Source organism: Aulonocara sp. 'chitande type north' Nkhata Bay, linkage group LG10, assembly GCF_057382095.1.
Source record: "Aulonocara sp. 'chitande type north' Nkhata Bay isolate Kocher_YH1m ecotype deep benthic linkage group LG10, A_spYH_male_GT1.1, whole genome shotgun sequence".
Taxonomy (NCBI): Eukaryota; Metazoa; Chordata; class Actinopteri; order Cichliformes; family Cichlidae; genus Aulonocara; species Aulonocara sp. 'chitande type north' Nkhata Bay.
In genome coordinates, this window is record NC_141353.1 from 14,570,912 (window position 1) to 14,583,462 (window position 12,551).

At 37.5% G+C, this 12,551-nt stretch overlaps 1 protein-coding gene across 1 annotated transcript in view; it reads left to right on the forward strand.

Annotated features, from left to right (window-relative positions):
* Positions 1-768: 768 nt before the first annotated feature.
* LOC147320457 (uncharacterized) overlaps positions 769-12,551 on the forward strand; it is a 54,842-nt gene continuing 43,059 nt past the window's right edge. Inside the window, exons 1-2 of the mRNA XM_086308461.1 lie at positions 769-946; positions 4,031-4,192. Of these exons, the coding sequence (XP_086164587.1) occupies positions 4,174-4,192 (19 nt within the window). The 5' untranslated portion in view covers positions 769-946; positions 4,031-4,173. The remainder of the gene's footprint in view (positions 947-4,030; positions 4,193-12,551) is intronic.

Sequence of the window (12,551 nt, forward strand, 5' to 3'; positions counted from 1 at the left end):
GATTTCTAGCTGTTTGCCAGGATTAATGCAGCATGTGAAATATATGACATATGGCCATGCTTATAGGTCTTTGATTATACAGATATTTTTCATTCATGTATCTCTGTGACGAGTCACCTGAAATTGTGTCAAAGGATCATGAAATCTGGGCTATTTAAAGTAGAGCAGCTAAAGGATTACTGTGCATATAAAGTGTGTATCTTTTTTTCTCCGCACCACTGAAAAGACAGAAGCAAGCAAAAGGTTTGAGCTTTTTTTTTAAGGATTTAAAACGCTCGTGAAAATTCAGTTTGACTGTTTCTGATTTTTATGTCAATAAAGAGGATCGTACTTTTAAACAAGTGTGGATAAAAACAAACATTTCACACTGTTTTGCTCTGCTTTGTCGTACAGAAGCAGTTCGGTGTTTTTTTGGTTTTTTTGTAACCAGGAAAAGACGACAGTTCTGCATTGTGCGTTGAACCGTTAACAGGAAAAAGTTGAAGAAAAAGAAACTTCTGAGCCCCTTTCTCTTTGTGTCTTGGAGCTGTTTAGGAGAGAGGGAGGGGAGGTGCGTGGAGGGGGAGGAGGAGGAGGAGGTAGGTGGAGTAAGGTTGGAGTTCCACACAAGGGGCGAACTGCTGGCAAAGGAGCTGTTTTATACTGTGCTTCTCTAAGCTGTCTATGCCTTCTCTGTTTGTGTTCACTGGGGGTCTGCGTGCACCTGTGTGTTTGAGCACTGGTGTCTGTCATTCCAGTTGGTTGTTTATCAGTGTTGTCATGTTAGCAGCTCATGCAGCAGTCAGTAGGAGAGAAGCAGAACCGGACCTGCTAATAACAAAAACTCAGAGCAAAGGAACGGTGTTTGGAGAGTTTCTGCCTCCATCTTGAGACGAAAGAAATCTGAGGAACAAACTTGCCTAGCTGGAATGAAAGACTGACAACAAGCAGACTTGTGGGGAAAAGGGTAAGTTTCACAAACAGCTAAAGTTACTTCAGGTTGTTTGGTTTGAGCCAGGATCACTGTGAAAGTTTTCACCTTGTTTATTTTGTTCCAAATTCTGTCACAAACCTCAGTAAACTGTACAGGACTGTGGCAGTGGTACACTTTTCTTGGATTTGAGCTTCTGTTTGTGCTCTTTGTGTATATGTGTGTGCCAACACGTTTGTGGGTGTGTGTTGAATTTTCTGTTGTCTAGTTTGTGGTTAATCTTAGCTGCTCTGCTTCTTTCAGGATGTGTCTTCTTTTGCTTTTCATTTGTTGCGACATCTCACATGTCCAGAGGTTAAAAAATAAATAAATAAATAAAAAGAACTGCACACAGGACAATGTGACGGCTTCACTCGAGAGCAGACAGCATTTACCCCTGCTGGCTTAAATTAAGGCAGTTCACTAGAAAACCCTTAATCCATTAGCCCTTACTGAAATGATGCTCACATGTTTAAAGTGGAAAAAAAAGTGTTGTTGCTAGATTATCTGCATTTGGAGATTTCAACATAGGGCCAGTCCGAGCACAAATGACAAGATATCGCAGCAGGAGTGGATCAGAGAGAACTGTTCTGCTAACTTTTCCAATGATGTTGCTGCTTTAAGGACTGTAGTGTAAAACATTTTACTTATTGGTAGCTTAAATGGATGCCAGCAGACAAGGGCAGAATTGATCAACCTGGCAATGACTAAAGAAGGTGGCACCAAATGACAGTTAACTCATGGGTCAGCATCATGTTTTTGAATTAACTATGCACAGTTATTTAATATGTTGCCCTTAATTATGTAATACTTGATACTTACCAAAACAATCATATATGATGGATTTGCATATCTGTGTACCAAAAGAGGGAAAAATTAGGAATTAAGGATTCGTTCTTTACAGTTCGGTGTGTTTGTGCATTTTGTTTTGATAACGTGTGAGTTTGATCTCTCCTCGGTGTCCACACTGTCCCCATCATTTTCCCCTGTGAATTCATTAATTTGATAAGCTCCATCACGAGGAGTCATGAAGTAGTGACTAAGTAAAACTGTTGGGGTAATGGGTTAGACCGCCTGAGTGTTTAAAATATTGATGCTGTTTGTTGACAGTATACTGATAACTTTTTGCAGGAGGAAGCTAATGGCGAAGCAAAGGAAGTTGATATTGCCTCACTGATATTTTTTCACCCCTAGGCTGGGTTCATATGGTCATAGAAAGCTTTTGGTCATGGAATTGGGAAATGGCAAATAAATATACTGGGAAACTTTAGAAAAGGCAAGACTGTGAATTTCTGAAGTACCTGGAAAATGCTAAATTAGGTTTCTATTGTAAAGTTATAGGGCATGACTTGAAAGACCAGTACCCAGGACATGGAGTGAAGACTATGTTGACTCATTTGGCGCTTTTAGAATGAGATAGCTAGCTAGCCATTCGATTGTAGATACGCTTTTGGTACCTCAAGAATATTAAGTCTCTTCTCCAGAACTGTCTCCCCCCCTTCCTGGTGTGACACCTGCTAGCAGATGCACCGTTTCCTCTTGCCCACCATGAAGCAAACCATTGTGAGGAATGTGTCCAGAAATGTACCCCAATTTGCAAAGGAACTGTGGATGCTAAAGGTGGCTAACAGCTAATTTAGCTCTCACTTGCTATCTTCTCTGAAGATCGTTCCATTACAAGGTGGGGTATTTTTTCCAACGCTCCTACAGTAACTGTTTGTTAATTATGACTACACAATGAATTATCGTGGTTTGGCACATTTTCTTTCTATAGACATTTTCCTGGTGTGTTGACCTTAAATGTTTATTTTTTTTATCCCTTGAAAGGCTACTTGAAGTCATCCTTGAAGCTCTTTTCTGAACCCAGTGATTTCTGTCATATTTGAGGGCTTCTTATTGAACAAAATGACTGGGTTTAAATCAGAAGTTATAGTGAGGGTAGTCTCTGCCTAACTACCCTTAGAAAAACCCAGAAACTATTTTAATGGTCATAATGATATAGACTGAGGTGTCAAAACTCATCATTATGGGTACTGGGGAGGTTGTCAAATGTTGTGTTTACGTGGGAAAAAGTTGAGACATATTAAGGTATCACTGTAATAGATTTAATCATTTTTATTTTCATTTTCAATGCAGATATTTTACACAACCATGCATTTCAGAGAATATGTGGTGATGAACATTTGCTTAAAAGTCAGGGAAGTTTTGCTGTATGAGCCTAGTCTGACTCAGCATTGTAATAGAGGACTATTCAATGCTACTCAATTTGCCCTTTCTCCCAAAAGTCTTCACATTGTTCTTCCATATAACTTTCAGATTCAGAGAAAGACAGTTGGTAGTTTTATTTATTTATTTTATTATGATGCTAAACAGCCAAACCCATTTCTTGCTTACCTTACTTTCTTACTTACATGCACATCTTTTCCTCAAGCACACCCCACACATAATAATCTTAATCTTAAATTTAAATGCCATGTAAATTGATGCTTCTTTGGTATGGGAAATAAAATAAAAAACCCATCAACAACATAGTGACATTTAAAAACTGGTGAGTCTTTTGGATTGTTCAGAGCGACCAAAGAGAGGACTGAATGTTTGTAGCTAAGCTAATGAGCAAGGTACCGTCCATATAATGTTAAAATATTCTTCTGGTACTCTCTACACAATGTCTGTGTTTATGAGGGAAGAACCAGAACTTGGTGGTGCTGAAATCAGCTTCTGGGCGGGATCAGTGTGTGAAGCATCCACTCAGTTTATCTTCATTGAAATTTTGTGGGGATTCATTGAGATTTTCTACATTATATTTGTACACTTACCAGTAACCTCTACATTAGAGTGCTTTACAGAACAAAAACAAGAAGAAGTAGTCATGTTAAGGATGATTAAAAGCAATGAATTCTAGGTTCTGTGTACATGCAGTGCTGAGATGCATAATTTAAGATTGTGAATGCCACGAGCTTGAATGCACTCAGCATGGCTCGACTCAAGTTAATGTCTGTTGTGTGTGATTCTGTTTGACATGCTGTCCAAGGATATCCTGCAGGGAAACAGATTAAAATAGCTCTCCTATTTTTTTCTCAGGTCTCTCCAATGATTTGCTACTGTTCTTCAAAATACTGACCAGCGTCACCATGACATCCTATTTAGTGCTCACAATAGGGTGTGCTACAAACCTGAGGCAGCTGACAGTGTAGGACAGGAAGAAAAAGCAGAGGACATATAGGATGGTGGAGTTACCTCAAGGTATGCTTCAAAATGTGCTTGGTTTCAAACAGAAATGAAGGTACTGTATAGGTATAGTAGAAAAGAAAATGTAGAAAACAGTGTTGGGGGTTGTTGGGAAGAGAAAGGGATCTTTCAGGCTCTGCATGCTTCACATTCTTAGCTGCTGATCTCTGTGGAAAATAATAACAGCCGTACTTGAAGGTCACACCACCACAGCCAGTGGTGGAGTCAGCCTCGTTACTGGCTACAAATTGGATGTTTATAAAGTTATAAAGTGCACTTGTCTTCTCTAATTATCTAATTATAGCGGGATATTACAGTTAGAGATTACTTAAGTTATTTGGAATGATTTTGTTGTTGTGAAACTGTCAAGTACTAAAGGTGTCTGCTCAGTACACTGTGTGGTCGATGAGACAGGACTATTTCTTATAGATCTACAGTAGTTAAGCAATTTCATAGAATGTATGAAGTACCCATCACAAGTGTTTGCCTGAGGTCATATTATTTTAGGGCTCCAAGGATATCTGGACATATTTTTTTCCCCTAGAAAATGTAAAAACTGAAAGCACCGTCACAGACTAAAGTTTAGGTGAAGGTGAAAGAATGTGACAGAGCACCTTTTTTTCCTGCGGTAATCAGCAAGAGGCTTAGGTCTGAAAAGACAGTATCAGGCAGTGATCACACACCATTTCACTAAACGGTTTAGAGTAATCCCTAAACAAACCAAAGGCCAACCAACGCATTAGTGTCTGTTAAAACCTCTGCTTGGCTGGTTGCAAATGTGGGACATATATCTCTTTAAGTATAATCCTGGGGTTTTTGGACAAATAGCTTCGATGTTCTACCTAAATCTTCCCTAAAAGATTTCCTGTATATTTTTTAATGTGGTTGATTTGATGTATGTATTCGGGAAACTAAACACAAAACATCTGTAGCATCATCAGAGTTTCCTCCACATCAGAATGACACTAGAGAGGACAAATTTGAAGGGTAACACTTTGTATGAATTATTATTTGTCGGCATTGTGCAAGCTGTAATCCTCCATAACCTTTCATCTACTTTTCTTACTTTCCCTGCTCCTTGTGTCTGCTGAGGTAATGTTTCGTAAATTAGTGCAGTGATGCAACATGTCATATCCTTTTTTTTTGGCTTCTCTTTACATTAAACAAAGTGATTGCAATGACTGTCATTTCATCTCATTAAGATGAACAAAACTAATTTAATCCAAATTGTGCTGCTGTCAGACTTGTCAAGTTTTAATTGTTATGTTCATATCACAGCCTAGCATAGAAGTGTGTGCAGTCACTTACAAAGAGTAAGATTAGGTCTTGCTCATGTAAAGCTGTTAGCCATGAATTTTATAAAATTGAACAGCTTGTTGTTTGGATGTTAAAGCTTGAGTAATCGACACAAGAAATGCTAAAATCCCATTCCGGCTTTATAGGTTTAATTTGACTATATGAACACAGACACACTCCTGCTGATTGCTTGTTCTTTAGGTGTTATTTATGCAGTGATTTTTTTTTTACATGCAGATCTATGGATTGAGTCAAATAAAAGTATCATGCTTTTAAAGACAGTGGGCTGAGATCAGTGGTCTGAACCGGCTCTTTTTTCTTTAGGACAACCCCTCTTAAAAGGAATAACGCTAATAAACGAACTCCTTATGTGCCTGCCACACCGCACGCCTGCTATCAGTGGTAAAATATGACCGTTTTACATTCCTTTTTCACTCTTCACCTCGCTCGTTTGACGAGCTCGTCTTTTTCTCTGTCTCTTTATGTTCTGTTTTCTCTTCCTTTTCTCTCTCTTCCTGTTTGACTTCTATCTGGTTTCTTCACAAATATGTTGTCTGGCTGTTTTGTCTCGCCTTTTGTCCCATTTCACCACGTGGTCGTTGCTGTAAACTAACCTCTGTTCTACTTCACCCTTTTTAATGCCAAATGGGAAAGCTGTGTATTTATTTAAACAAAGAGTTTAATGAAAATTTTAGTTGAATTCTTAAAACAATGGCAAAATTAAATGATGACTTGATATGGAGTAAGTAATACATCACTGTATCCTTGCTGCAATGTCTCTAATAATATACGCCATATGGACAAAAGTACCAGGCTGCCTACTCATTACACCTACGGGAGCTGCTCAGCCATGGAAACCCATGCAGTGATGAATGTGCAAAGTTTTTGTGCTGATGTTAATGCCAGAGGAGGTTTGGAGCTCTGCAGCTATTTAGTCAGCAGTGTTGGCAACTTTTACGCACTGTGTGCCTCAGCACTCGGTGACCTCACTCTGTAACTTTATGTGGTCTACCACTTTGGGGCTGAGTTACTGTGGTTCTGAAACTCTTCTAATTTGCAGTAACACCACTTACAGCTGATCTCAGAATATCTAGGAGGGAAGACATTTCACAAACTGACTTGTTGTAACCGTTAAACCCTGTTACGGTACCACGCTCAAACTCAGTGAGATCTTTAGACGACCCATTCATCCACAAATGTTTGTGAAGGCTGACTGCAAGGCTAGGTGCTTGATTTAACAATACCTGTGGCGACAAGGCTCAAAACACCTGCATTCAAAGATTAAGAAGTGTGGCCCAATGCTTTAGTGCACTTTTGAATTTATTCTAAAAACCTGGTAACACACAGATGAGACTTTTTACTCCCTGCTCCTTTCAAGTTATAGCCCCCCTTTATGTAATGAAGCTGAAAATCCCCCAATTAAAGCATAATTAAGTGGTAAATTTAGTCATTATGGCAGCTTGCGGGATGAATTGCAATGAAATCATTTTTATGGATCTTTCTGACTTGTGCTCTGCTTCTGAGAAAGAACTTTTTGTTTTGGGTTAATGCGTATTTAAGCTAGGAAAAGTTTGTAGAGTGGGATTTAATTACATTTCTCTGTAATATTGAAGTTTTTCCTTTTTAATTGAATTTCTTGGTGATTACTGGAAAAACGAGTACGCTGTGATATACTGAACTCAGCTGAGTTTCTTGGAAAAGATAAATCTGTTTGCAATGTTGGATGAAGCAGACAAAATGTACCTATAGATTAGTAATCTTTAGCTGGAAAAAATGACTGCTTTTATTGTTTCCAATCTGTTGCATATATTAGGCTCAGTATGTCATTCCCTTTGAAATGCTGCCTGCTTCTTAGAAAATCTGGCTATTGACGAAAGAACATGACCAAAATAAATAGCACACTGTGAGGGGATTAAGGTTGTTTAAGAGCTTCTAAAATTACAGCCCCCAGAACATATCCAGATGTTGTCTTCCTGATCCTCCTCAGGTAACACAAGTGGCAGTGGGGTGGTGTGTAGAGGAGCTAGAGCAGTTCATGCAGAGCACCCCTCAGGTGTGAACACTTAAGATTTTTGCTGTCCTAGACTCCAGCTGATGTGACTATCATGCAGTATGGAGTTGGCTCTGTGTGTCCTGCTGATCAGATGTTGAGCCAGTTAGAGAGAAAAAAGAGAGAGGTCATGATTTTTCAGTATATTAATCTTTGAAGTTACTCTAAGGTTAGCTTCTTAATACAGCAAAAAGCAAAAATTTGTTTTGGTGTAAAAAAGAAAAGAAAAACGAACATAAAAAGAAAAGTACTGTTGATTTTACAGAGAGAGTGATGTGACGAGATTCTGTGTAAGAGGTGGGAACTCGGAGAATTTTCTGAACTGATTTTCCGACCAGCACATTTTTTTCTGAGACTTTTTTTTCTCAATGCACAAAATATATGGAGAGCAATGTTTCAACCAACAGATAATTTACTAATGTTTGCAACACAGACTTTCCTGCTAATTGTATCAGTATTTTATTGATTGCACTTCACCTTGAAATGAACTGAGTGCACCTGTGTTTTGATTGGCGAAGATTAGGTATAAGTGAAGAATTAGTGAGTCTTCTTCATAATTCTAAAACACTCTTTCAGAGCTACATATGGGATATCCTCCAGCCTTCCACATGAAAGAAAACGAGAGACAGATTTGTCATTGTATAACTTAGTAGCCAATATATGAAAATTACATGTTCAAAAATATGTTTCATTGAAGAAACATATATCTGAGAGTTCCTCTTAATTAAGCATTTATAAGGCGTTAGACTTCTGTACTTCAGGAGGTAGAGAAGGTCATCCATTAATCGGAAGGTTGGTGGTTTGATCCCTGGCTGCTCCCAGTCTGATTGCTAAATATCCTTGGGCAAGATACTAACCCCAAGTTGTATGCATTTGACACATTGAAGTATGAATGTGTGAGAAAAAACAAAGAAAAAGTGCTTGTATAAATGGGTGTGAATGGGTGAATGAAGCAATGTGTGTAAAGAGATTTGAGTGCTCAGACTAGAAAAGCACTATATGAGAACCAGCCCATTTATTATAACTTAGAGAAATCATTTACACAGAGAGCAAATTTGAACCAGGGATAAATGTATAACAGAGTGAAGCCATGTAAAGGTTATTGCACATTGCTCTTAATACATCAGCCTCCTTGCTATGGAAACTACTGGTGTTACAGAGATTCCAGTTGTTTTTCAAGTTGGGCAACATTCTCATCAGGATGACAGCTTTTACTTAAAAGAAAAATGTTCTCCATTCTTTACAGTCTCTTGTGTGATTCAGGACATATGCTTCCGGTGGAAGGAAACAATCTTGTAAGCTAGCATTTTGGTGTATCCACAGACATTCTGGTTGCATTCGTGAAGCCACATAAAGTCACACTACCACCTCTGTGTTTGAGTTGTGGGATAGTGCTCTCCCTGAGCGCTCACTGTGGTTGTTTTTTTCCCACCTCAAACATGCTGAAGCCCATTTGAACTGAACAAATTTATCTTGGTTTCATCTGCATCTGACCATAGAATGTTCTCCTAATGTCTATCAGATGTCTCTTCATATTCTGTAGCAAAGACCAAACCTGCAAGGTTTTTGTTTGTGTCTGCAGTGTATAGGTTGACATTATTCAACGTCCTCAGACTGCCTGAGCGGTTACAGGAACATTAGTAACTCCTCTGCAACGTCTGAAGCACTTTTCAGTTTGTCTAGCATTTTTTTTCCACATATGGAGCTATGATGCAGGAGGGTCTAGAATTGAGTTCTGGTGCTCACAAATCATAATTATGATCAGGTAGTTGGACTAATTTGTATTTACACATATATATTTTTTCAGTGATCGGGGTTTTCTATGTTGTTGGAGTGGCTTCTACTTCTACTGGTGCTTTTTTTTTCACAGTCTTACAGTCTTTCAAAAAATATTGTTTTTTTATTGTTCATAACAGGAACTATGCTACTTTCAATTATACAGAGGTCAATCTCAGCATGATTGATTTTTGTATAGGATGGCAATAGGAAAAGTACTAGGTAACTCTGAGATAGGGTTTAATAATTGGAGCGTGGGCAGCAGGAGCTTCATTAACTGCTCAGCTGTCTAGTGTTTAAACAGGAATGTTGACTAAAGTGATGACAATGATGCTCATGCATTAGTGCCACATGGAAGAAACACAGAAGAGCATGTTTTTCTCAGGTGACTGATTCAAGGAAATTATTAGTCTAGTCAGCAAAAAAGTAATTTCACTGACACTTATGTAGAGAAGGATTTTATGGTAGGAATGCAGTGCATAAACCCCTTCGTTTTAAAGAGGCTATTGTTCATCTTTGCATAAAATCTCTATGCATATTAATTGTAAACTACTTTGTATATTGAAACAACATTTAATAATTAAGTCAACTTAATTTAAGTCTTTCTTTGGTTCTGTTTTGTGACTTGTACATAACTTTTAGTGACTTAACTTTACTAGTTTAAAGTTTTTTATTTTCATATTACCTAAAGTGGTATAGGGCACTAGGAGTAACTGTCTATTATAATTAAATCGGCTCTCCTGCTCTCTGTCTTCTACTGGTAAATATGCAGTGAAACAAAAAGTTGAGAAGAGGTGTGGCTACACCACACCAAACTAAAAACAACACATACCTTATGTTTTCTCTTATTTTCTTCTCATTTGATATACATGTGCCACATTTAATATGAATCTGTTAAATTAACCCTTTCACACATAGCGGTCACTACAGTGGACAGTCATCAAAGGCTTTTTTCTTGTATTTGTGTCAGTGTTGATGGTATACTTGCACATAAACCACTACATTGGACACTGATGTGTCACTCCATACCCTGCCACCCACTGGTCGTTTAATGTTACTATAGATGTATGAGGTGTGTCATTGCAATCATTGTTATTTAACCCTGTCAGGATTTTTTTCTTAAGTATTTTTAATCATCTTTTCATGTCTAAAGATGAATAAAAATACTTGATTAAAAACTAAAAATCCTGATTGAGGTTGTCATAATTCATGCATGGAAGGGTTAATACAATAATGGAATAACAAGCTTAAAAGTTGCCATGATTGACAAGCGATTGGTGATTATCTGGACCATCATTGATCCCCAAGACACAGCACTATATGATTAGATTGCTTCACAACTAATTGTTTTTTTATGTCTTTGTGACAACAAGTAGTTACAAACAAATTCTGTTCCTAAGATGGAATTTGATTACGAAAACTTTTACAGTTCTTTAGAGAAAGTATTAAGGAGCTGGAAAAAAGCTGAAAAAGCTGTCAAAGCCTGGGGTCAAAATGGCTACAAGGACAACATCAACACAAAGACACAATGTGCAGGTCTTATTAAAAAAAACATCAAAACACCTGCAGAATTCTTTACAACTTCATTAATCATTTGCTCATTTAACCACTACAAGAAAAACTGTAAGGATGAAATTCTACCTTAAGAGAAAGAAAACACTGGTACCTTAAACCAAAAGGTATTTTGGCATATCTCGAGTTTGTAAAAGACAGACAGAATGTTCCACAAATTTTCTGTGGACGGATGATAAGTTGAAGAAGAGCTTTTTTTTGTCAAAAATCCACAAAGCTATGATATGAATGCAAAAGGCACCACATAAAATCCTGCTCGCACATCTAAGCCATGTTGCTGGGAGCAGCACAGTTTTTCAACTGCCTTGATATCTCAGAGCCTGGACATCTTGCATCAGTTAGGAAGCAGTTCATTTTAAATTATATCAATAAAATTTACAGGATGCTGAGGAAGCAGTGCAGGATAATAAGCAAGATGGTTGAAAGGAAACCATAGGAAAAATCAGAGTCCCAATCTTAATCCAAAGGAAATGCAGTCACATGACCTAATGAACTAACACAATAGTCTGTTTTTTAAATATGTGAGCTACCAGGGTGTTTACTGCTAATTTTACAAGCTTAGCGTTAGATAAAGCAGCTATTAATCATCTGTGTATTCTCAGTAATAATAAGTTCAGTAGAGGAGTTAATCAATTTGCCACAATCTTCTTATTTTACTGCTCTAGGTTATGAAATTAAACTTTCTTCTTTTTCCTTTACTGTCTATTTCTCAAAGTAAGCCTCTGTGTTGTTGGCTGAATCAGCATCTTGAGTGGAAATATAGACCCTTGGGCCAGAGAAGAGGCATTATATCTGCCTGCAGGATGCCCTTGCTGAGTGTGCAAGCTATCTGGAGAAAAAACACAAAAGTGTACATTTCCAAAGATTATCCTTACTCTGAAGAACCTGTGGATACTATATATACTTTGAAAACTGTATCTGTGTAATTTCATTTTTGCTAAAATCAAGCACAAAACAAAATGTGAAAATTAAATAAGTGGAAGAAAATATGTGGCTAGATAAACATAAACATACATATTGAAGATTGTTCACCCAGTATCCGTGAGGTCAGTCTCAACATTACACATGCATATAAAGTGTGTTATAAATAGCAGTTTGCTGCAGGCTCTTGGTCTGGAGCAAATCATTTTTCTGAAATTCTTTCTAATTATCAACAGATACAAAAATGGTACTGTCATCTGCATAAATGGCAATGCGTAAGTTATAGCAGATGTCCTAAATAGCCGCCCTGATCAACTTTACATTGTCATAATTTTAATGTTTGATTGTAAATCTCTTGGATTACTAACTTTCATTCATGTACCAGCTGATGATTTCAATCCATATGCAGATTGTTTAATTAGACCATGATTTAAAAGATTAAAAGCAGCACTAATATCTACATGTGGAGTAGCAGATGTGGGAATTTAGAGTTGATATTGTTTTCAGTCAAACTGAACATTTTTGAACGCAATACTCTCCCGGAGTTTACTTAAAAAAGACAAAATATACTAGGAGCATGATCTTTATATTTATTTTTTAGTCAGTTTTGCTTTTATTGGATAGTTGATAGCACAGAGACAGACAGTGATTTATCCACTCTGTGATCAGAACATTATATGAAAGCAATTTAATGTCCCTGTATATGAAATAATGGCTGCAATGTAACAAATCATGGTCAGGTTTGTTGACCTTATGAGA